Source organism: Manacus candei, unplaced genomic scaffold, assembly GCF_025592945.1.
Source record: "Manacus candei isolate 608988 ecotype Guabito, Panama unplaced genomic scaffold, ASM2559294v1 h1tg000063l, whole genome shotgun sequence".
NCBI classification, from domain to species: Eukaryota; Metazoa; Chordata; class Aves; order Passeriformes; family Pipridae; genus Manacus; species Manacus candei.
Genome location: NW_026138111.1, coordinates 3,165,272 through 3,187,371, shown reverse-complemented (window position 1 = coordinate 3,187,371; position 22,100 = coordinate 3,165,272). Strand labels below are relative to the sequence as shown.

The 22,100-nt window shown below is 42.6% G+C and overlaps 1 protein-coding gene across 1 annotated transcript; it reads left to right on the top strand.

Annotated features, from left to right (window-relative positions):
- The first annotated feature begins 1,981 nt into the window (after window positions 1–1,981).
- Window positions 1,982–20,775, top strand: SLC26A3 (solute carrier family 26 member 3). Its single transcript, XM_051805128.1, has 21 exons — window positions 1,982–2,137; window positions 5,678–5,876; window positions 6,681–6,820; window positions 6,933–7,043; window positions 7,135–7,292; window positions 8,017–8,181; window positions 8,867–9,019; window positions 9,759–9,841; window positions 11,379–11,526; window positions 11,656–11,769; window positions 11,879–11,956; window positions 12,367–12,462; window positions 13,449–13,555; window positions 13,814–13,883; window positions 13,970–14,062; window positions 15,476–15,571; window positions 16,197–16,430; window positions 18,146–18,200; window positions 18,699–18,844; window positions 19,591–19,656; window positions 20,266–20,775. The coding sequence occupies exons 2-21, from the start codon at window positions 5,746–5,748 to the stop codon at window positions 20,287–20,289; spliced, it is 2,268 nt and encodes a 755-aa protein (XP_051661088.1). The 5' UTR covers window positions 1,982–2,137; window positions 5,678–5,745; the 3' UTR covers window positions 20,290–20,775.
- Window positions 20,776–22,100: the final 1,325 nt, after the last annotated feature.

Sequence of the window (22,100 nt, the reverse complement as noted above, 5' to 3'; positions counted from 1 at the left end):
AATTTAGCTAGTGTTTGAATACCTGGTGTAAAGACATCAAGGGTTTGCACAGCTGAACTTCCACAGTATGGGACAGAGTCAACCTGCCTCCTGTATGACCCTTGTGCATGAAACCTTTTCTGCACCATCAGGGGAAAATTGTGTTTTCAACATTACTGCTGCAAACAAAAAGGCTAAAGTGTTTATTCCCTCATCACTCCAGGTAGAGCCTTATTTCTTCAGTGAATTAGTGGAAATAATTCAAGAGTAAAGCATTTACAGGTGGACATGATGAAGCCAAAGACTCTACTGACTTCACTAGAGCCGAGAGTCCCTCATGCATTTAAACCTAGCTCTTAAAAAACTGCTCTACTCTTTTATGTTGCAACTTTTTGTGACATACCCTTAATACAAAGAATTAAAAGTTTTGAAGCGTTTCTATGATCACACCATGCCTGCCCTTTGAGGAGGGAGGCCAAAAGTTGTTAATTGTTTTATAGTTTTTATGGCTTTTTTATAGTTTATGGTTCTATATCTTAAGTGTTTGTTATTTTAATGGCAAAACTGGTTACCGTGTCAGTTGCACAAACTGCAGTAAATCCCTTAAGCCTGACAGCAGTCATCAACACCAGGGGCTTGCTGTCACAGAGATGGAACTCTCAACACTTTAGGAAGTGACCTGGGATCTTTACTTACTAGAGGAGCTTATGGTCTTGGTTAGAAGTGTAGCTCCATATTTCAAAAGCACCTGAAATCTATACTCTTGGAACTTGGAGCCATGGGCTAAAGCACAAGAAAGAAATCCTGATTGAATGGTCTGAACTCTCACCTTGTGGGTCCTCCTCACTTCATTATTTCTTGGTCTAATAATTGACTGAAATATGGGCAAACCATCTGAGAGCAGAATCCCAGGCTCCTCCTGCCTCTTCTCCTCCAAACTCATGTGTGCGAGTGACCCTCCAGAGCACAAAAGGTGCCCACCCTCATGTTGTGCCCTTTCACCAGATGAAAACGTCCTTCAGGGTCAGGGTCTGTGACTTCAAATCACCAAAGGCTAAGTCAAGCTCTGACTTCCAAGGTAGAGGAGTGACCTAAGGACCCTGGCAGATCATAGTCTTCCTGATAACATGGATATCAACAACTGAAGCACTTCTAGGTGCAGCATGGCAGTATGACCTGAGGAAAGGGTTTTAAGGACACTTTTCATCAGGGAACTCTGATGCTATGGTGTCCTCAGCACCTCAGCACTAAAGGTTCACTGCTCTCCTGAACACAGGCACCTGCAACTGAAGTTACAGGCTGAGGCCTCAAAATGCTATTTCAGGTATTTCCTTAGGCGGTTTTAGGTATCTCAGGCAAATGTTTACAAAGACTTGCTTTGTCCTAGGGAGCGTGATCCCTCTGGTTCCTCTATGGACAGTGGAGGGGAGCAAGAAACTGGGGGACAGTCCAACCCACCCACACCATATTCATGCCCCAGCACTTGGCCACACATGTGGTCTGTGCCTTCCACCGTCTGTCACAGGATGCCACAGCTGTCAGCTCCACCACATCACAGCTGGCCTTCCAAAATCTCTGCAAAGACTGCCTTTGGCAATGATCTGAGAATTCGGGAATTGCTTCTGGAAAGATAATTTAGGGGCTATTAAAGGTGCTTCAGAGGTAGGTTCAGGAAGGCACACTTTTCTCAGAGCTGACAGGCCCAGCAGCTTCATCAATAACTCATGTTCCTTCAGAAATGAAGGGTACTATATCTGAGCTCTGGCCACCTCAGCTCAATAGAAACCTGTCAGATGCACAGCACAGGATTGCAACAGACAGTCCGTCTTATTCATCTCTATTTTTCCATAATGAGTCTCTGCAGACCAATCAGAAACAGTTCACCAAACAAAGTTAAGCAATATCACAGAGAACTTTAAGAAATTACTCTTATCATTCCTCCTGAGGATAAGCTCAATGGTCAAGGCCACAGTGAAATCTTCCTTTTCTTGTAAAAGTTAACTGAAGTTAGTTATTAAAGTCCTGCCAGTATTTAGGGAGGTTCTGAAGTGAAGAACAGCACAAGATACCTGTAGTACCTCTGAAAATTTCAAGGATATCTTTATCCATAAAATCTTGGTGTGGTTTCTTCTGAAGAGCTTCCTGGAAGACATACCAGGTACAATTTTAACTTGCCATTGTAGGTATGGGATATGTGAAGTAATGCTTATAAATTAAATGCTTCTAGTCATGTGTTGTATTTCTTGTAAAATGTAAGTTTCCCTTGTGGAATTTCTTTGTATTTTTTCAAATGTTTATATTGCAGAGAAGTAGTATTTGTTAGTGGGTATACACAGATTGAAAAGTGGGATGGAGCATGTTAATATTTAATTTAAATCTAATTCCACAGAAGTTACCAGATTTTTGTGTACCTCTTAGTATTTAGAATAAATTAATAAATGGGGAAAACTATCCCTTTGTTAATCCCCTCAATAAAATGACTCACATCAAAATATGCGTTACCAAAGGTTCACAGTGCTGGAGTAGGAGTTTTCCACGTGTGAGAGATGGCAATGCTGTTAATTGCTGGCTATTAGAACAGGATCAGAGGCTATACGGAATAAAACTGAACCAAAATGTTATTTCTGGGGTTTCAGGTCACACCTTGTCTTGGTCAATAGTGAGGGAAAGTTGTTACCACTTGATAGCTCTGCAGCATGAGCTTGGTCTGTGCTCTTGTTTCCTGTGTATGTTGTAGAAGTCATCAGAAGAATTAGTCATGTCCATGAGGAGCCCAAGAACTTAATGATGGGGGCACTCTGGACAGGCAGTTTGGGTTACTGGAGTACAGACATCTCTTTTAGGGGATTTGTGGAGGATGTTTGCCTTCACCGTGCTGGTACTTTTCATGATATCCTCATTTTCTTTAAAACACCTAAAATAAGTAACTTTACTGACAGCTGAAAAAAACCCCTTCCTATGCTGAGGGCATCCTGTCTTTCTAGATATATATGGGAAGAAAATGAGACTGAGCGAGAGGAGGGCTGGAGGCATGGTAGCTGATAACTGCCAACAGAGCCCGTGAAAGAGGGAATGAGGCAAAAACAGCTCAACCAGTGGGGGTGACTAGCAGCTAGTGGTCATCTAGCTGCAGCAAGGTGCTGCTCTGCATGGGTCTCATTTACCTGCCAGGAAACAGACTGAAGGCACCTTCCGCTGCACTTCAGGTACTCAGGCTGGCTTGGTTCAGCTTAGTAGATGATGTATGTAACTGTGTAGAACTGCAGTCTTTAATGCAGAGTCTTTCTTGCTTGATTCAGCTTGATGAGACCCTTGGGGTGAAGCTCCTGGTCTCCTCCTGCAGCTCTAAGCCATCGACCCAAAGCTCAGCTGGCAGAGAGTCTGTAAATTGAGATTTCAATGAGGAGGTAAAAAACACATGTGGAACACTTACACATTCAGTAAGACCAGCACTGATAAACCAAAGGAGATTCACAGAGCTGTAAAGAAGCGTGTTGTATATTCCCTGAGATTGAGGCAGTAAATTTGGCCTGAGGAAAGAAGAATGGCTGAGTGAGGGGCAGTAGGAACAACTGAAGTATTCACAAAAACTACAGCAGCTGCAGCACTGAGGAAAGTCTGAAATGAGTCACCCACACACTTCTTTAATATTTATAGCTTGTGAACATTTCAAAGGGTACAAATAGTACATCTCGTGCCCTACAATGTAATGAACAAAACTAGTCAACGGGACTTTCAGCAATATTCCTTAGTGACAGGAAGTCTAAAAGGCAGGGACTAGGAAACAGAGCAATTTAAAAATCTTCAATAGATAAAACTTCTTCCTGCAAATCTACATAACCAAGATTTGTCACAGAATGGACTAAATCAACCAATTTTTTTATTGAAATTTTATCAGCCTCAGGTTTGATGCTCTGATCCCAGCAGAGGCAGAGACAGCAGTGTACAGTTACAGGATCAGAGTGTGATTTTAACTGACTTTGGATCAGTGTCTTGAATCAGCTTAGATTTTGAGCATTGGTCTGTTAGAATAATTACCTGCCAGGTTTTGGAAAATACTACAAATCTCATTTTCTAGATTAAAACAGATAGTAAAAATGCTTAATCCATTGCCAGTATGATGAATCCTTTGTGAAAAAAATAGTATGTCAACTAAAGCAGCATATCTAAGAGGTACATCTGACATTATTTGGACTTCTACACTTATTTATGAATTTCCCCAGCATGAACTATAGGGAAACTAAAATGAAATCACTTGAAATAAGTCAATAATAGGCTCTGAGCTGTAGCAAAGTTTCAGGATGGGATTCACATTTTAATGCCAAAATTGTCACAGATTAAAAGCTTTTCCTCTGTTCATAACTATGCAAACAGCTTTGTGCTACATTCAAATCTGTCCTGTGATATCTCCAAATATTGAATACACACCAGTCTGAATTAGAAATACATGCAGAGTATTTCAATGCATTCAATACATTCAATACATTCAGAGTATTGCCCAGGCAATAGACCTGGGCAAGGAACTAGTGTTAGTTGGGCATCTGTCATGAGACCGCCAACAAGCACCAAGGTACCAAGTAGCATTTGCACTGGGGGAGAGAAAACAAAGAAAAATCCCTTATTATCAATGTCACAGAAGACTTTTTGCTTTCTATGATACATCTTCATCTGTGAGTCAAAAGAAAATAAAATAGGATAGAACAGATTAGTTCTAGTTGGGAGGGTCCTTCAATGATCATGTAGTCCAACTGTGACTACAAAGAGCAAATTCCACAGCTTCTGTCTAGGGCTAGTACTGTATTAAATATTTAATGGCGGCTTCAACTGAGATAAATGTTTTTAGACAGTACATTTGTTTAGCTGAATTTGATGTGGGAAGAATATGAGGCATAGTGGGCAGCACAGTGATGGCATCACTTAATTGCTGCAAAGTACTCAGTGGTATCAACGGAAATGAACCTTTAATCTTCTCATGTGTAATGAGGGCTCCAAGGGTCATTTCTGGACTGACTGAGAACAGTTTCTATCCAGTATAAACAGGCAAATGTGGGTTGGGATAAGGCAGGAAATAGTATTTAGGTAAGATATTGGAACAACTGTTTGTGAACATGAAGCAGAGGAGAATCAGTCCATATAACCCATGGAAATAAATCTTACAAGTAACTTAACAAGCAGCAATACTGTGCTTTTTTTACTACTGAGCCTGATCTCCCTGTCACACAGACCTAAGCCAAAAGATTCTGCCCTGTCTCTGAATCCGAGAGGATGTCTGAGCCCTGCCTTGGCTCAGCCTTTCCCCTCATGTGTCAGCGGCTCTCAGTGAGCTCCCAGCTCTCCCAGCGGTGCCACAAAGAGAAACTGCTTGGGATCTGCTTGTTTATTCTTTAGGAAATTAATTTCCATTGAGGGAGGAAGTTCTTGGTTGTAGATGGCTGACTTAGAGATAAATTACCTCAAAAACCATCTCCACTTTTTGACCGCGTCTTTAGAAAGAAATAATTCATGCTCCAGTGAAACACTGCTCTGAAGCAGGAGGAGGAGCAGGGCAGGAGATCACCTTGGCAAAGTGAAGCAGGTGTCTCAACCATTCCCTCTTTTGATCTTCAAAGGTGGTAACGCTCAGTTTGGAGTTCACTCAGCTATGCTATGACTACCCTCCCCACAGTACATAAGGAGCTAACCCTGTTCTTCATTTCAGGTTTTTAAGTGCCTAAGCCAGAGAGAAGCATACACAAGTCGCCATCCTTGCCCGACATTTCAGAAGAAATGGTTGAACCTGTGGGCAATCACTACGTTGTAGCCAGACCTGTGTACTCAGAGAATTCATTCAATGAAGAGCATGAGAAATTGCACAGATACCATAAAACCTTTTGGGACCACCTGAAACTCTATTTCCGGTAAGGAGATTTTTATTTTTTTTTTAATATGGATCTAAGAAACAGCCTGAACCGCTCTTGAACAGCATGAACTCCATCCTGACAACATCCATCTCAGATTCCAACATAGCAAATGAAAATTCTTTAGCTATATTCAATGTCAGATCTTTCTAATTAATTTTAGCCACTATTACCTTTAAAAGTCTTTCTACAGTTGTATCTCAGCTTCTCTTTTTCTGGGCATTTGGCAGCACAAACTCTAGAGAGATCTTATTGCAGCCTTTTAGTACTTAAAGGAGGCTTATAAGGAAGATGTACACTGACATTTTACCAAGGCCTGTTGTGACAGGACAAGGGATGATGGGTTTAAACTAAAAGAGGGTAGATTTGGACTGGATATAAGGGAGAAATTGTTTATGATGAGGGTGGTGAGGCTCTGGTATGGGTTGCCCAGAGAGGTGGTGGATGCCCCATCCCTGGAAATGTTCAAGATCAGTTTAGATGGGGCTCTGAGCAATCTGACCTAATGGGTGGCATCACTGCTTACTTTGAGAGGGTTAGACTAGATGATCTTCAGAGGTCCCTTCCAACCAAAAGCATTCTACAATTCTACAAGAATTTTGGTTGGAAAGGACTTTTGAAGGCTACTGGGTCTACCTTGAAGCCCAGCTGGCAGTGCAGGTTGGTCACGGCTGTATCTGCATGAGATTTTGACCTCTGACAGCCAGAACCTGAATCATTTTCTCTTCGATTCCGCTCTGAAAACAGTCTACAACTCAGCTGAGCTGTTCACTGACAGAATTCTGTCCTCTTGTCCCTGTACAGCTGCTCCCCACAAAGGGCCAAAAAAATTGCTCTGCGCTTCTTTCCCGTTGTCTCATGGCTGCCAGCATACCGCTTGAGGGAGTGGATCCTGAGTGACATCGTCTCTGGCATCAACACAGGGCTCGTGGCTGTGCTACAAGGTATCTTCAGGAAATGTGTGCCCTGACACAGCCTGCTAGGCCAGGTGCCAAGGCACTGCTGACTGCAGCCTGCAACACACACATCACCTTCCCCGGCCCTCTCTCTTCACAGGTCTCGCCTTTGCTTTGCTGGTGAATGTCCCCCCTGGTTATGGACTCTATGCAGCATTTTTCCCTGTCCTGGTCTATTTTATCTTTGGCACATCCAGACACATCTCAGTGGGTAAGTTCAGGCAAGCAACTCACCCTCCTCACTGATGAAGAAGTACATGCTACCCCTTTGGATCTCTTGACGAGTGCCTTGTGCTGCTCAGGTCCTTTCCCCGTCCTGAGCCTGATGGTTGGAGGAGTCGTCACCAGGCTGGTCCCTGATGACAGCACTGGAAGTGGCAATTCCACAAATATCTCAGCAATAAATGAAGAGAGGGTGATGGTGGCTGCATCTGTAACCTTTCTTTCTGGGATTTTTCAGGTTGGTCAATTGTGTGTGTGCATCTACACGTGTCTATATGCACCTATATGAATAGTTGGGTGGTAGGCTGACCTTCCTCTTTGGTTTCTGCTGTTGCAGTCACCAAAATAATCCTCTTCCCCTTCCTGTGTAACTCCCCTTGGCTCACTGATTAGGAGACATCTATTCCTTGGTTTTGCACAGACCTGAGCCTACAGTTCACACAGCTGCAACCTACACCTACAGCAAAAAACAATCTGTTGCATAGGAAAAAAGTAGCTGTGAAAATAAGTTAATGATGCAGTTGCACCCAGCTCTGCCTCACAATAGTAAAATATTTGGATTTGTCTTTTAAAAAAAAAAACAAACAAACAAATTTATCCTTATGTCCTAATAAAGAATTCCTACATTTCCTCCCTTACTAACAATATATTTGTACTTTGTGAAACAGTGTACCCTGTGAAAATACAGGTACTGAAGACCCTGAAACTAAGGCGGCTTATTTTAACTATAAAATAAAAAGAATGGATTTTAACTGCTCTAGCAATTACTCTTACTAGTGTTATGCCCCCTGTTGCTAAATCTCAACTTTTATTGCAAGTCTGGTGACAGCATATTCCTCAGTCTCTGGGTGGATGGGATTAGGTGAAAATATCTGCTTCCATTAAATACAGTTCTCTTTATTGCAGAGATTGCTTAAAAACATGAATGAATCCCACTGACGTATGCTTATTTTGCATTTCAGTTGCTTCTGGGAATTTTCCATTTTGGATTCCTTGTTATTTATTTATCACAATCATTAATCAGTGGTTTCACGACTGCTGCAGCTGTCCATGTTTTGGTATCCCAGCTGAAATTCATGTTTCAGCTACCTGTTCCTGGATTTATTAAACCATTAGGCATCATCTATGTAAGTGCTAAGTGCTCATTATTTGCTAATGTTATTGATGTACCTGTGTCTGTGTATCACATGGCAGTAATAACAGAACTCAGCATAAAATAGCCAAGCAGGAAGAAACACAAGAGAAGAGAGATGTATTAGTGTTTACTAATTTGACCAATCTTTAAATTTATTACCAAGCACCAAGTTACACCCTATTGGGCTAATTAGATACTATTTACTGTTGTGTAGTGGCATATCTCAATTAAGCATTCTACTCTGCCTTAGGCACTTAATTATTCATTTTTACTGGACTGATATTATACATATTTTATTTGCATATGACTCTGGATGAGAAAGGAGGAAGGAGAAGGACAGGAAGCAAGGAAAGGAGAGAGGCACTTGCTCTTCAGTGCCATTGTTCACATTTCCCATCACACACACACACGTGTGTTGCTCCAACCCTCCCTCAGGGGAAAGCCAGGAGGGGAGGGTCACAAATCAGTGGAAAGGTTCTTTTGTGGATGCTTTCATCATTTGGCTGATGCACATACATTCATGGGGGCTTGCAGTCCACATCATGCCACAGGAAATAAATCTCAGCCATCATAATCCTTAGAGCAATTCAGATAAAGGCTCTTCTGGAAGGGATAGTGCTACTGTGCCAGGGCACTACGGTTTCTAAAGCACTTCTTGTTTCTTCCTGATTCTGCAGACTCTGGAGAGCTTTTTCAGCCAGATTACAAAAACAAACGTCGCTGACCTTGTCACATCCCTGCTTGTCTTGCTTGTCGTGTTTGTGGTGAAAGAAATGAACGATCGATACAAAGAAAAGTTACCAACACCCATCCCGATCGAACTCCTTGTGGTAAGTCACTTCCCCTTGATTTTGCAATTGCTCCATGTTACGACACAGAAAGCAGAGTTTTAACTATTTCTTCTCCTGTTCTCCATTAAATGATGCATTATCATTTTACCTATAAGGAAAAATTGACAGCATCTGTGAGCTATTGTGAGATATTTTACCTCTACTTAACTGTTCTTAATTGAACATATCTGTGGTGTTATAAACTATGAATTTTCTAGTTGGACAAGATTGGCTCTGACACCAGCCAGCTGCAGTCTCACAGCTGGGGCCTCTCTGCACCCCACTTGCAAGCAGCCACTGAAGTCCCAGCCATCCATGGCCAAGCACAAAATTATTTTGCCCTCCAGCAGCAGAAAGTTTTGCCCACTCCAAGCAGCAGGGGCGGGGGGAAGCTTCTACAATCCTGGAGGATGTTGTATAGACTTAAGTAGCACTTTTTTTCTCCCAGTGTCATTACAGCACCTTGTTAGAACATACATGGTTTGTTGGGTGGGAAGATCTCTGTTGTTAGTAAGATATTCTGTAATAATCTGTGTGATTTATGAATGTAAACTCATACCTGTAAGGTCATTCAGGAATGACATCTGAATAGCAAAGGGATGTGCAGACCTGGGGAATTGTTCTGCCACTGTTGATAAGGCTGGAGGGTGCATGGGAGAGGGAAGGTAATGGTGTTTAATAGTTTCTTAACACTCTTGCGTGAATGTGTCTAATGGAGGTGTGGTTTATTATCTTTCAGACAATCGTAGCAGGACTGATTTCCTATTTTGTTAACTTGGAAGAAAAATTTAATGTAGCTGTTATTGGAAAACTACCGGAAGGGTAAGTGATTTACTTACAATTCACCAGTGGAACAAAATGTTCTCTCTAGTTTGGCAGTGTTAAATCAGTTCAGCTATGTTTCTGATTAAAATTATCTGCTTCATCTTCTTTCAGTAGGTAACTAAATATTTTTCTCTCGACAATATGACACACTTTCAATATGTAAAAGTTACTCACTAGAGCACATCTCCCACTTATCAAGGAATATATTGAGACATGAATTAATTGTGTCCTTCACTTTCTAAGACAGCTGTTGAGCAGGAGGTTCATATTTGTCCCTTTTATTGGGCTACTCCTGAACCCCTTGGTTTCCCTCAAAGTACTTGCACAGTTCAGCAGCCACCACCAGCCCTGGGAAGCCACCAGGGCACTGCACAGTTCTCCTGCCTGGTGTTGTGACTGGCCACCAGCATTTCCTCAGGCACCATTGTCCTCCAGAGGCCTCAATGTCTGCTCCTCCAGGATTATATCCACTTAGAGGGTATTCATGGCTTGGCTTCGCGAACGAAGATTTAGGAAGGCACTATCCGCGCTTGTTACAAGCACGCTGGTGGCTAATGAGGCCAATACGAGATAGACATGTCTGATTGCAAAAGGCACAGCAGAAAGACTCCTTAGGTGGTATATTCTGCAAGACACGGTTCTTTCTGCATTGTCTTTTCTCCTCGAGAGTGATCCTGCGTGCATTCTCAAAGGAGACAGCTGCGTTATAGATGGTGTGTCTCCAGGCCTCCCGATGGGAGGCCAGAGTAGACCAGTTATGGTATATGTCCATATATAAAGTACATCTGGCTATGCCAGAATTCTGGCATAAAGAATTAATAGGCACACGTTAAGTTAAAAAGAGGGAGGAAGACCTTTACTAGGACAGCGTTGCTCTCTGTAGCCTCAGGGGTGTTAGTAGATGAAGTTTGCAGAGGAACAGCTTTTTCTGCTTAAGAGTCTCTTTTCTTCAGATTTCATTTCATTGAAAATAAAAGGGAAAAAAAAAGAAGCCCAGAGGGAAAGTCTCCCTAGGAGAAGACCTAGCATTCTCCCTAGGAGAAGACCCCAAACAAACCAGCAGAAAATGGTAAAACTAAAATTTCTAGGAGATAGATAGCCTGAGAGACTAGCCAGTATTACCTGATATTGTAAAAGAACCTCAATGAATCACACTGGTTTGTTATTTTTCCATTGTAATTAAGCGAAATCTTTCCATGTGCAAATTGCCCATGCCTCAGTGCAGTATCAGATCCTACATCCATGTGTAACCAGAAGGAAGAACTGTGTGTGCACCTCAGATGAAATAAGCTGTGACTGGAACTGGCTAAGTAAATGAGAACATGCTGAAACACGAACTGAGTTGAGTGCAGATAAACAGAATCCTTAATCTCCTGATTAAGGATTCCCCAAAGTTTTATAGGGTTCAGACCCACAGCTCTGTGTCGCATCTCTCCGAAGTGCTCAGTATGAGCTTGACCACTCCCTTGCTCTCTTGGCTGACAGCTTATCTCTGTAGGCATATCCTTAGTGAGTAGAGTTTTTTGTCTTTCAGGTTTCAAGCACCTGCTGCACCTGATGTAGGTATCCTCCAGAACTGTATTGGTGATGGCTTTTCCATCGGAATCGTTGCATTTGCAGTGGCCTTCTCTGTGGCTAAAGTGTATTCCATCAAGCATGACTACCCAATAGATGCCAACCAGGTAGGCAAATAACAGAGATCAATATGGTGCATTTGTCAATGGGAAATAAATCATTTTAGGAATGCTTTACCTTGTGAATAACTGTCATGAACCAGCTTTTAAGAACAATCTTTTTTGTTTTTATTTCAGGAACTAATTGCTTTTGGTCTGGGTAATATAGTTGGCGGATCATTCAAAGGATTTGCCTCCAGCACTGCTCTGTCGAGATCGGGTGTGCAGGAGAGCACAGGAGGCAAAACACAGGTATAGAAGACAACAAATCATGATGGTGTTTAATGAAACACAGCTCTGTTTTTTCCTAGCTGATCATAATGCCTGCAGGCACTCATGGTGGAATTGTTCTCTCATGCAGATTGCTGGTATTATCTCATCTGTCATCGTCTTGGTTGTGATCTTGGCCATTGGGTTTCTCCTGGAACCATTACAGAAGGTATTCACTGGTTTCACTTAGTGCTTCCTCCTGCTTGCCAAAGATAGGGCTGCTCTAGGAGTCACTCTGACTGTTCATAGACTTCAGGGGGAGCAAAGCAGGGTTTTGGAAAACTTGGTTCTTTTTCCCACATCATGCCAGAAAGGACCACTACATCTGGTCCTTCAAAGGAAATACAAGTACCTGAACATCAACCACCACAGCACCAGCTTTCAGGTGCCATAAATAAGTGGGATTTGCAGCCTCAAGTCAGACATCTGCACCACAGCTGGGGAGGTTCCATCAGTTGTGATGTACCAGGAGCCTTTCAGTTGCACTTTGGCCCTATTAGTAAGATCTTTTAATTCCTAATGTTCAACATGTTCTTTGCTTGCTTAGATATTCAGCATGTGTTTTGGTCTTTTTAACAGTCAGTCCTTGCATCTTTGGCCCTTGGCAACTTGAAAGGAATGCTCATGCAGTTCAAGGAAGTAGGCATCCTATGGAGGAAAGACAAGTTTGACTGTGTAAGTTGAGTCTCACGAGCATCATCACAAGTTAAGTGCTCTAAAAAAGTCATCTATTATATAAATTTTCTTACAGGTTATCTTTTTTTTATATACCTGTCTTACTTCATTAAACAGAAAATACAATAATGGCATGCCTTTTTTACATGCCTTGCTTATGTTTCCGATTTTGTCCTACCTGTTTTGAGTTGATTCTCTCTTAACTTCATTTTCATCCATTTCATCAAAATCTATTAAAATAGCACATTATACAAAGTCAAATATAGAAGGCAATTACAGAAAATGCCTAAATAACAGAAAATGTCTAAATACCTACTGCATTGACTATGCATTCAGGCAGGCACACTCATGCAACATATTATATGGAAGATAGATACACAGCAAAAAACAAATGACAACCATGGCTTGAAGGATTTACTCCAAATGGTAAAACTCATGGCTCTAGGGCAGGACTGGTTACCTCCAACATTCAGAAAATTTAGGCTCTTGCCTTTCTTACATGCCAGTTCCTTGTATTCACAAATGGTTCCAAGCCTCAGTTTTCCTGGCTATCAAACAGACATTTTTATACCATGAAAATGCTTTGAGCTCTGAGGCTAAAAATCATTCAGTATTACCTAGTCATTTATCAGTCATGTACATCCACAGCACCGATATTTGCACGTTTACAACTCTCAGCTTTACAGGATCCTGATTTACTTGTAGCCTTGCCTTTCTGCTGGATTTTTATTGAGCATTTAGTGAACCACTTATTGAACAGCCACACCCCTATCATTCTAGGCCTTTGTTGTCTAGAAATGGTCATCCCTGGAAACACTCCCAGGTGCTGGTTGGTGACTCTGGTTCTGTTCTACAAGAAAAAAGCCCTCGCCAAAAGCAGATGGACATCCTGGACCAGATCTGAGATCTATTGCTGCTCCCACCCTGAGCTCATGACCCAGGTTCTTGACATGCTCATAACCATTGCCTTCTACTGCTCATTACAGATCATATGGGTGGTGACTTTCTTAGCTACCATCTTTCTTGGCCTGGACCTTGGACTAGTAGCAGCTGTGGCATTCCAGCTGCTGACGGTGGTGATCCGCTCCCAGATGTGAGTACTTGTTGAATGCAATGATATCTCAGGGCCTCCCGTTATAAATTAACTCCCTCTGTACAGAGAAGGCCAACAGCCCCATGCCTCAGTCTGTCCAGCAACCACATATGGAAAACTAATCTACAAGCGTAAACCCTTGGCTGTGGGGATCTGCTTCAGTCTGCCACTGCAGCTGAGATTGTTTTATTTGATCCTTCCCATCCTTCAAGTTTTGATATAGGATACTAATAATTTTGTGTGTGTTTTTGTTCACAGCCCAAGCTGCGCTGTTTTGGCTAACGTTGGGAGAAGTAACATCTACAGAAACAGGAAGGATTACACTGATGTAAGAAATGTCATTTCTTTCATTATCTGCTGCACTTGTGTTTCTGTAACAGACATAGTTACTTACACTTCTGCTTCATTGTGCAGATCTATGAGCCAGAGGGAGTGAAGATTTTCAGATGCTCCTCTCCGATCTTCTTTGCTAATATTGAATTCTTCAGAGAGAAACTCATCACTGCTGTAAGTGTCTGGGGCTGTCATCCTGAACATATGAGTTGTATGGCACATTAAGGTGAATACAATTTCCCAGTAATTACTATATATGCAGTTGGTCCACAGTTCAAAGGTGAAATTTTCATGGTTAATTCAAATATTATTGCCACTACTGTAATCTCACACGTATGCAGACACCCCTGAGAAAGAGAACAGCCTGACTCATGCTGAACTTATATCATAACAATGTTTATACTATATATATACTTATATATGTACATCTATGCCATATATTGTTGTACCATAACAATACATATTTTAAGTCCTTTACAAGAAAGTAGTGCAAACACAGATAATATAAAGGGAAATAATTTTATTTTACTGTCATCTATATTGTTTACACCAAATAAAGGCTAGTTTACTTCATATTGCCCAAAAAAAACATAACCACAACAGTCAGAAGAATGCTGAATGAAATCACTCTATCGAAGAGGTCTTAATGTCTTCCATAACAAACTGGTGAAGGCAGCCAGTCTTTCCATAATCAGCACAGAGATCCAGGACCCCTGAGCTCTCACCATGCCAGCGAGGCCCACCATCCCCAGATTGAACACAACTTGTACTTATAACCTTCCCTTACTGCTGCCCTTAGTGGGGAGTTGACTACCCTGAGCACTGGTAATGAGCATTTCATTCTTCATGCGAGGGACTGAAACTGGCAGAGGAACATGGGAATCCAACACACGTGGTTCTCCATGTGTTTGGCTTTCACCTCAGAAGAGCATAAGGGGGTTCTTTTCTGTGAGAGCAGATGCTCACATCACTCTCCTTCTTTACAAATACTGGTACTTCTAACACCTTTCTCCTCTACCCACTAGATGGATGAGGCAGAAGACTTGCAGGAATCTAGTGTTCTCATAACCCTTACTAGCCTAATTTACCTGCCATCTAATTTTGTCAAAACCAGCGAGGAGGTTCGAGAGACGCATGCAGCCAACATGATCAAATTTGGTTTTCTTCTTCAGGAAAAACAATGTGTGAATGACCCATGCTGCGGTCGGGTGGCACAGAGCAGATACAACCTGTGAACTCTCTAGTCTTGGTCACCTGGGTGTCCATCTCATAATGAAGATGAGTAGGACATGCCAGCACTGTGCCAGCCTGCTGGAGTTAGTGGCCTTTGCTACAGCACTGTCACTGCTATAATGCTGTCCATGCTAGTGTCCTAAAGCTAGCACAGATAGGCCTGCCTGGTGTGCAGCACTACCTGTAGACATCTTTCCAACCAAGAAAGAGCCCTTGTTTGAATTGAAGACAAGTGGTAGGCAACATCAAGTTCAAATCATGACTGTAAAGAGAAGACACATGAGATGCCTTGTCCTTACCTCTCTGTCACTGGGGTGTTTCCATTTTTGATTATTTAAAGTGCTGTTTTTGTAGGTTGGCTTCAACCCACTGAGAGTCCTGAGGAAACGCAATAAAGCTCTGAGGAAGATCAGGAAGATGCTGAAGAAAGGAGAGCTGCAAGTGACACCCGTATGTAATGCAACTCTACTCCCAGCAGAGGGGAGTTAAGGAACCAGCTCCCTGGCTTTACATGGCAGAGAAGTACCTCATAGCCTCCTGTCCTAATTAGATATGCTACTCTCCAAGTTTCCACTTAAAGATTTTAAATTGCTCTCACAGTTAGAGACCTACAGATTTATCAGGGGCAGAGCTTGTATGTGTCCACTAGACCTTTGTTTGCCATCAAATGGCAGGATCAGATCCCACAGAGGTGACGATCATGCTCCATTAATGGTAGGATAAAGCTGGTTTTCTCCCAGCCCAAATCCTGCATGCTTTTTGTTGACTAGTTCCAAATCACTGAATTGAAGCGTGTCTGACAATTGACTTCAAGGAACAATAAAAAGCCATCATTAAGTGATTATGATGATGATTAAATGATTTCCAGATTTCTCCAGGCAAGAGAGAGACAGAACTTTTTCTAGTGCAAGGTGCAGGTAGATCCTGCTCCTTCTCATGGCTCCTTCTCATGATGTTCTCATGGGAACATCAGTTTTGCATTGCCACCATTCTTGCCCTTGCCCAAGAAGCACTACTACCCTGGCTGGGTCTTAAAAAAGAGTACTAATTATGACACTTTTCTCTGTCAACACAGAAAGGCTTGATTTCCATGGCTAACCATACATATGAGTCAGATGAAGAATTAGACAACAACAAAATAGAGGAGCTGGACCAGCCCACCAACATGACAGACTTGCCCATTCAGATCAACTGGGGCACTGACCTCCCCCCTGGCATCACCGTGCCCAAGGTCAACATCCACAGCATCATTCTGGATTTCTCATCAGTATCCTTCCTCGATTTTTCTGCCATGACAATCCTCAAAAAGGTAATCATAATTCACAAGACAAACAGTGATCATATGAAACTTATGAATGCAGTTACACTTGAGGGATACACGAGGGAAGAGATGGTACCCAGAGAGACATGGACAAGCTTCAGGAGTGGGCCCATGTGAAACTCATGAAGTTCAACAAGCCAGGTGCAAGGTGCTGCATGTCAATCATTGCAATCCCCTGTATCAATAGAGGTTGGGGAATAAATGGATTGAGACCAGCCCTGTAGAAAAGGAGATGGGGATACTGGTGGACGAAATATTGGACATGACCTAGCAATGTGCACTCTCAGGCCAGAAAGTCAATCATATCCTGGGCTGCATCAAAAGAAGTGTGACCAGCAGGTCAAGAGAGGTGATTCTGCTGCTTTACTCCAGCCTTGTGAGACCCCACCTGGAGTATCCTGTTCATCTGTGGTGTCCCCAGCACAGGCAAGACATAGATATGTTAGAACAGGTCGAGAGGAGAGCCATGAAAATGATCAGAGGGCTGGATCATTTCTCCCATGAGGACAAGATGAGCGAATTAGGGTTGTTCAGCCTAGAGAAGAAAAGACTATGAGGAGATCTTGGTATATGGCTTTTCCATACCTAAAGTGGGCCTATAAAAAAGCTTGGAGAGGGACTTCTTACAAGGGCATGTAGTGATAGGACAAGGTGCAATGGCTTTAAACTGAAAGAGGGCAGGTCTAGATTAGATATTAGGAAGAATTCTTTACTGTGAGGGTGGTGAGGCACTGGAACAGGTTGCCCAGAGAAGCTGTGACTGCTGCATCCCTGGAAGTCTTCAAGGCCAGGTTGGACAGAACTTTGAGCAACCAGCTCCAGTGGGAAGTGTCCCTGCCCATGGCAGGGAGGTTGGAACTAGGCGATATCTCTCAGGTCCTTTCCAACCGAGATGATTCTATAATTCTATTCTGTGTTTATAGCCTGCTTTTTAAAGGCGTTCCTATATGGACTGGAAGGTCAGTGGCAACCTTTGAGTGCATGTGAATTTTAATGTACATTTTCCATAGAAAATGTTTAGGAAATTGTTTAAATAATCAATATAAATTGTCTTGGAATTAAAGTGTTGGCTGTGGTAGCCTTTCTTCACCTGGTAAGATTTCAGGAAGCTTTACAGAAATGTAGATATGAAATATCTTTAAACACCCAGCTGGGAGTTGAAGCATTGGAGTTCAATTTCTGCTCCTGCTCTTGCTTCCCCACATGATCTTGAACAAAGCAAAAGGCACAACATTTTCAACAGTAGCAGCTACAGTTAACTATCTAGAGACACACGGGGGGTGTAAATCTATTTCCATAGGAACTAAAACCCACCGTGTCAGTGGGAACTGTAGTTCTGCTCAAATTCCCAGTTATAAAAATCTCCCCAGAAGATTTTGAAGTCTTTTTCTTTAAAGTTTCATCATGAGTCTTGTAGGTACAATAAAGTCATACAACTCACGAAAGATCCCCTTTTTCTCTGTGAGCTAAACATTTTCAGTAGTGCCCCTTTTCAAAAGGATTGGCCATCGCTGTCTGGAGCCATATGAAAGGACTGTCCTGCCTCTAGGTGCAGCAGAGTTTGAGTTCAAAGCCACTTGCCATCGTAGATCTTAAATGTCTTAAAGCGGTTTGTATATTTGCTGTGGCTAATCAGCATAAGGGTTGTTATCATACTGCAAAAAACAGCAATATCTAAATGGTGCCTCCTTCTGGTTTAACAGACTTTGAAAGAATTTGTCCGGCTGGACATCGACATTTACATTGTTGAGTCACACGGTGAGTACTTGCCTTTCCGTTGGCATCACCGCAGGTGCCTCATCCCACTGCCTCCCTTGCTGGCCACTGAGCACGGCTCTAGAGATTCACCACCGTTTTACTTTCCAGTCTTGGATAACAAACAGACCCAGCTGAATGGAGGTGTCATCCCTCCTGTGCTGTCCCCAAAAGACTGGAACCACGTGTAACAGCTCATTTTACCAACGGCCACTGCAGCTCTGGGCTGCAAGACCTGTGATTGGGCACCCTGGGCTGGGCATTAAATAAGAAAAGGGGTTCAGACTCCCTCCTGCTTGGCCTTGAGCAGGACACTACTGATGGGCATTTGTGTTCTGCCCTTTCCACATCCATAAAGATGAAACCATCAGCTCTAATAAATAAAAAAGTGCATTATACCAGGAATTCCTATGTTCACTCAGTGGGCATGCTCAGGATACACTATTTCTTCCTTTTTAAGGCCTGCATATCACTCTGTGCTTTGATTTTGTTCCCTCACAGAGGGCCTCCTGGACAAACTGGAGAGAAGTGCATTTTTTGATGAGGAGATTAAGCCATCCATGTTTTTCCTCACCATTCATGATGCCGTTTTACAAATTTTGCTGAAGAAGGACACAGCCAGCTCCCCAAAATTAAAGCTCACTAAGGTAATTAACACTACAATCTTCATCTTTTGTTATTTTAGTGCCTTTCCAGTACTGCCAGGCACCCAGCAGTGTGTGCTACACTGCCTCTCTATTTGAAAAGTTAATGACTAAAACTCAGCTGGTCAGGTGCCTGGCAAACCACTAGTGAAAGGAGTGAATAATTCCTACTGGTGACTGGCTTGGCCATAGATGTCACCTGAAGTCACCTCTTCGGGAAGAGCACAGTGTGGGTGAGATCCCAGCCCATTCGTCAGCAGTCCTCTATCACCACTCATCCAGCAGAGACTGCTCCTTTCACTGCAGTGGCTCCTGCAAGGCAGAATTTATGCTGCATGTAGTCATGTAGGCTTTCCAGCCCTGTCTACCTTTACAAGGAGTCCTAAAGCAGTGTAGATAAATTAGTACAGCCAAATTTGGTGATGGCCTTCCTGGGAGTGTTCTTAAATCAAGAGCAAGAAAGGATCCTGCATACATTAAATCTGTACCAGACCCAGAATGCTGCTCACCTGAAACTGTCTAATTCCACTTAGCTGAACTGGCCCAGCCCCTCTGCACTGACCCAGAGACCTGGCAAGGGTCGTAAAGGACCGACGAGTGAGAGCTTCCTTCCTTCTAGGTCAGCTTCCCAGGCATTAGGTCAACTTCTTGAGATTTAGAAAGCAAAACCTTCTTTAATGTGAAAAAGGAAAATCAGAAAATAAGAAGCAATCTATTTCCTAACCCACAACTTCCCATGTTCTTTACAGGAGAACAGTAGAAGCAATGACTATGTCACCATCCCCAGGAATGGACTGCGCAGCCGGGAGTGCACAGTAAGGCTCTGTCTATGGCACTCTAGACATAGAAAACACGGCCCAAAAAGCTGCTCATGGGAATCTGCTAGGTCAGATAACAAAAGCATCTTCATCCCTGAGCTCTTGTGTCAGCCCAGGGCAGAAAGCATCCAGACAGCTTATTGATGGGATTTGACTTAAGGCAAAGCCTTCCGGGAGTAGGAGGCCCAGGGCTCGGCTCACAAGCTGTGCTGTGTGCATGGAGAGGCTGCAGAGGGAAAGCAGGCAAAGGCTGTCTCCCCAAACTGTCCCACCTGGTCTCCTGGCCACCACAGCTCCCCTGTGAGGAGCTCACTGGTGGAATGCTCTTGTGGCTCAGAAGTCAACATTAGTCCAGTTTATCGAAATTTCTCAGGCAGAAGGGGAGTCTGGAGACAGGGATAAGGGATCCATGCAGCCTTTCATCACAGAGTTAAAGAGAAGGGCAGTATCCAGCACAGAGCAACCCCATAAGGAGAAAATGTCAGACCACAGTCTTCTCACCCAAATGCTTTAGAGAAGCAGATTCTTATACATCATTCCCCAGAGGAAACTTACCCTGGCTATTCCTTTCAAAAGATGAAATTTATTTCCTTTTATTTCCTACAGATTCCAATAGAAACAAAATTTTAGATTTAATTTTCTAAATATAATATCCTCCAGTGTAACAATGTCACAGAAGACGAATGCGGATGCTATGATGAGCACGAAGAAAAGAAGGATACTTTTAAATACCTTAAGAAGGATTTACTACATGTGGTTATGTTCCAAGTTTTGGAATGGGCTTGTTAGTCTTTATGTGTCTCTGTATATATATATATGTATTTATGTACATATATGGAGGCTAAAATCACACAGATTTTCTTATTTCATGCCATAGTTTGTAGACAGCTTGTACAGTAACTAAAGAACATATAAATATTTGAAATCTTGTATTTTATAGCACAGACTAATAGTTAGGAGTAATATTTTATCTGCAACTTGTATATAACTTGTATAAAGTTTTCTTGATGGTTTGTAAGACATTTAGTAGACTGAATTATTAAACTTGTTCTCAGCTCAGTATTATGATCATAGTGTACAAAGTGACTAATGTATCTACTGTAAAACATGAAGGTTGTTCAGGAAAGACACAGGATGTTCAGAGCCACACATGACTCATTAATTTGGATTGGGCTGGTGTAAAGTGCACACAAGAGGATACGTTTATAGTGAACATCTGTAAGTAATGACTTCAGTAACTGTGTATGTCTGGCTGCATTTGTCAAATACACCACCGAGGCAGCTCATGATCAGTGAGACCCCGTGCGTGGACACAGGCGCTGGCCCCAGAGCTGGGCTCGGAGGGGCTGTGGGTGTGGAGCTGCCAGGCTGGACTGCTTGGGTCTATGGACAGATGCACAGAGGACTTTAACTTAAAGAGTCTCCTATGACACTCTGCACAACCCAGTCTGCATGACTGCCATCAATTAAGTCCCGCTGAAAGTCTAAGGCTTGAAGATGAACTGCATCACAACTTCTAGAGGAAAAAACCCAAGCCCCAAAGTGACCGAACTTTTAATTTTGCATAACAAGTGCTGGAGGTATAAAAATCTTCAGCCTAAAGGGAAATGTAACCATCCTTGGAGTCCTAAAGAAATAGCAGTGTGAAATCACAGAAGTTTTTTACTTTTTTAAACCTAGGTTTAACTTTCAATCAAGCTGGGGTGACTGAAAGTGTGCATTTGGACTTGAAGTGAAAAAGGGCTGAAGGGAAGAAGAATGTGTTCTGGGTAAACCAGAAGCACAGTTTTTATCTCGATAGTATGCAGATCTTAAAAACAAAATTTGAAGAAAACCAGACAGAAATAAATGGGGAGAAATGCAGCTTGTTTTTAAAAAAGGTACATATACGTATGCCACATTCAACTGGCACCTTCATTTAGACAAACTGCCTTCCAAAGGGAAATGACATCGACATCACCTCTCTGAACCTGAGTAAAGCCTTCCGTTCCCTGCCACACAGGCAATTTTTGATGTCACTGGAGAAGATGGGATGACTAAAGGCACTGAAAGGCAAAGGTGGATTATGCTAAAGAGGAGGTGACGACTAGGAGCTTTGAAAAGGAAACTCCAGAACAGAGGGAGCACTAATCTGTTAATTTATTTTTTTTTAAATCTGGAGTTATCTGATGAACTCTGCTAATGATACAAAGCTGGAAGTCAGTATTAAAGTGAGGAGGTTTTGAATACAGAAAGAATGAGGTGAGCTTGAAGAGTGAGGTAGAGAAGTTCAGCTTTCAGAAAACACACTCATGCATTTGCAGATGAATAACAAGCTGTGGTTCTGCGGTGGGTGATCGTGTGCCCAGCGTGGTACAGGAGATGTGGCCCTCGGTGGCAATCACAGAGATGCTACAGGCAGCTCTCTGCAGACAGCAGACAGATGGTGGGCAGTTGTACAA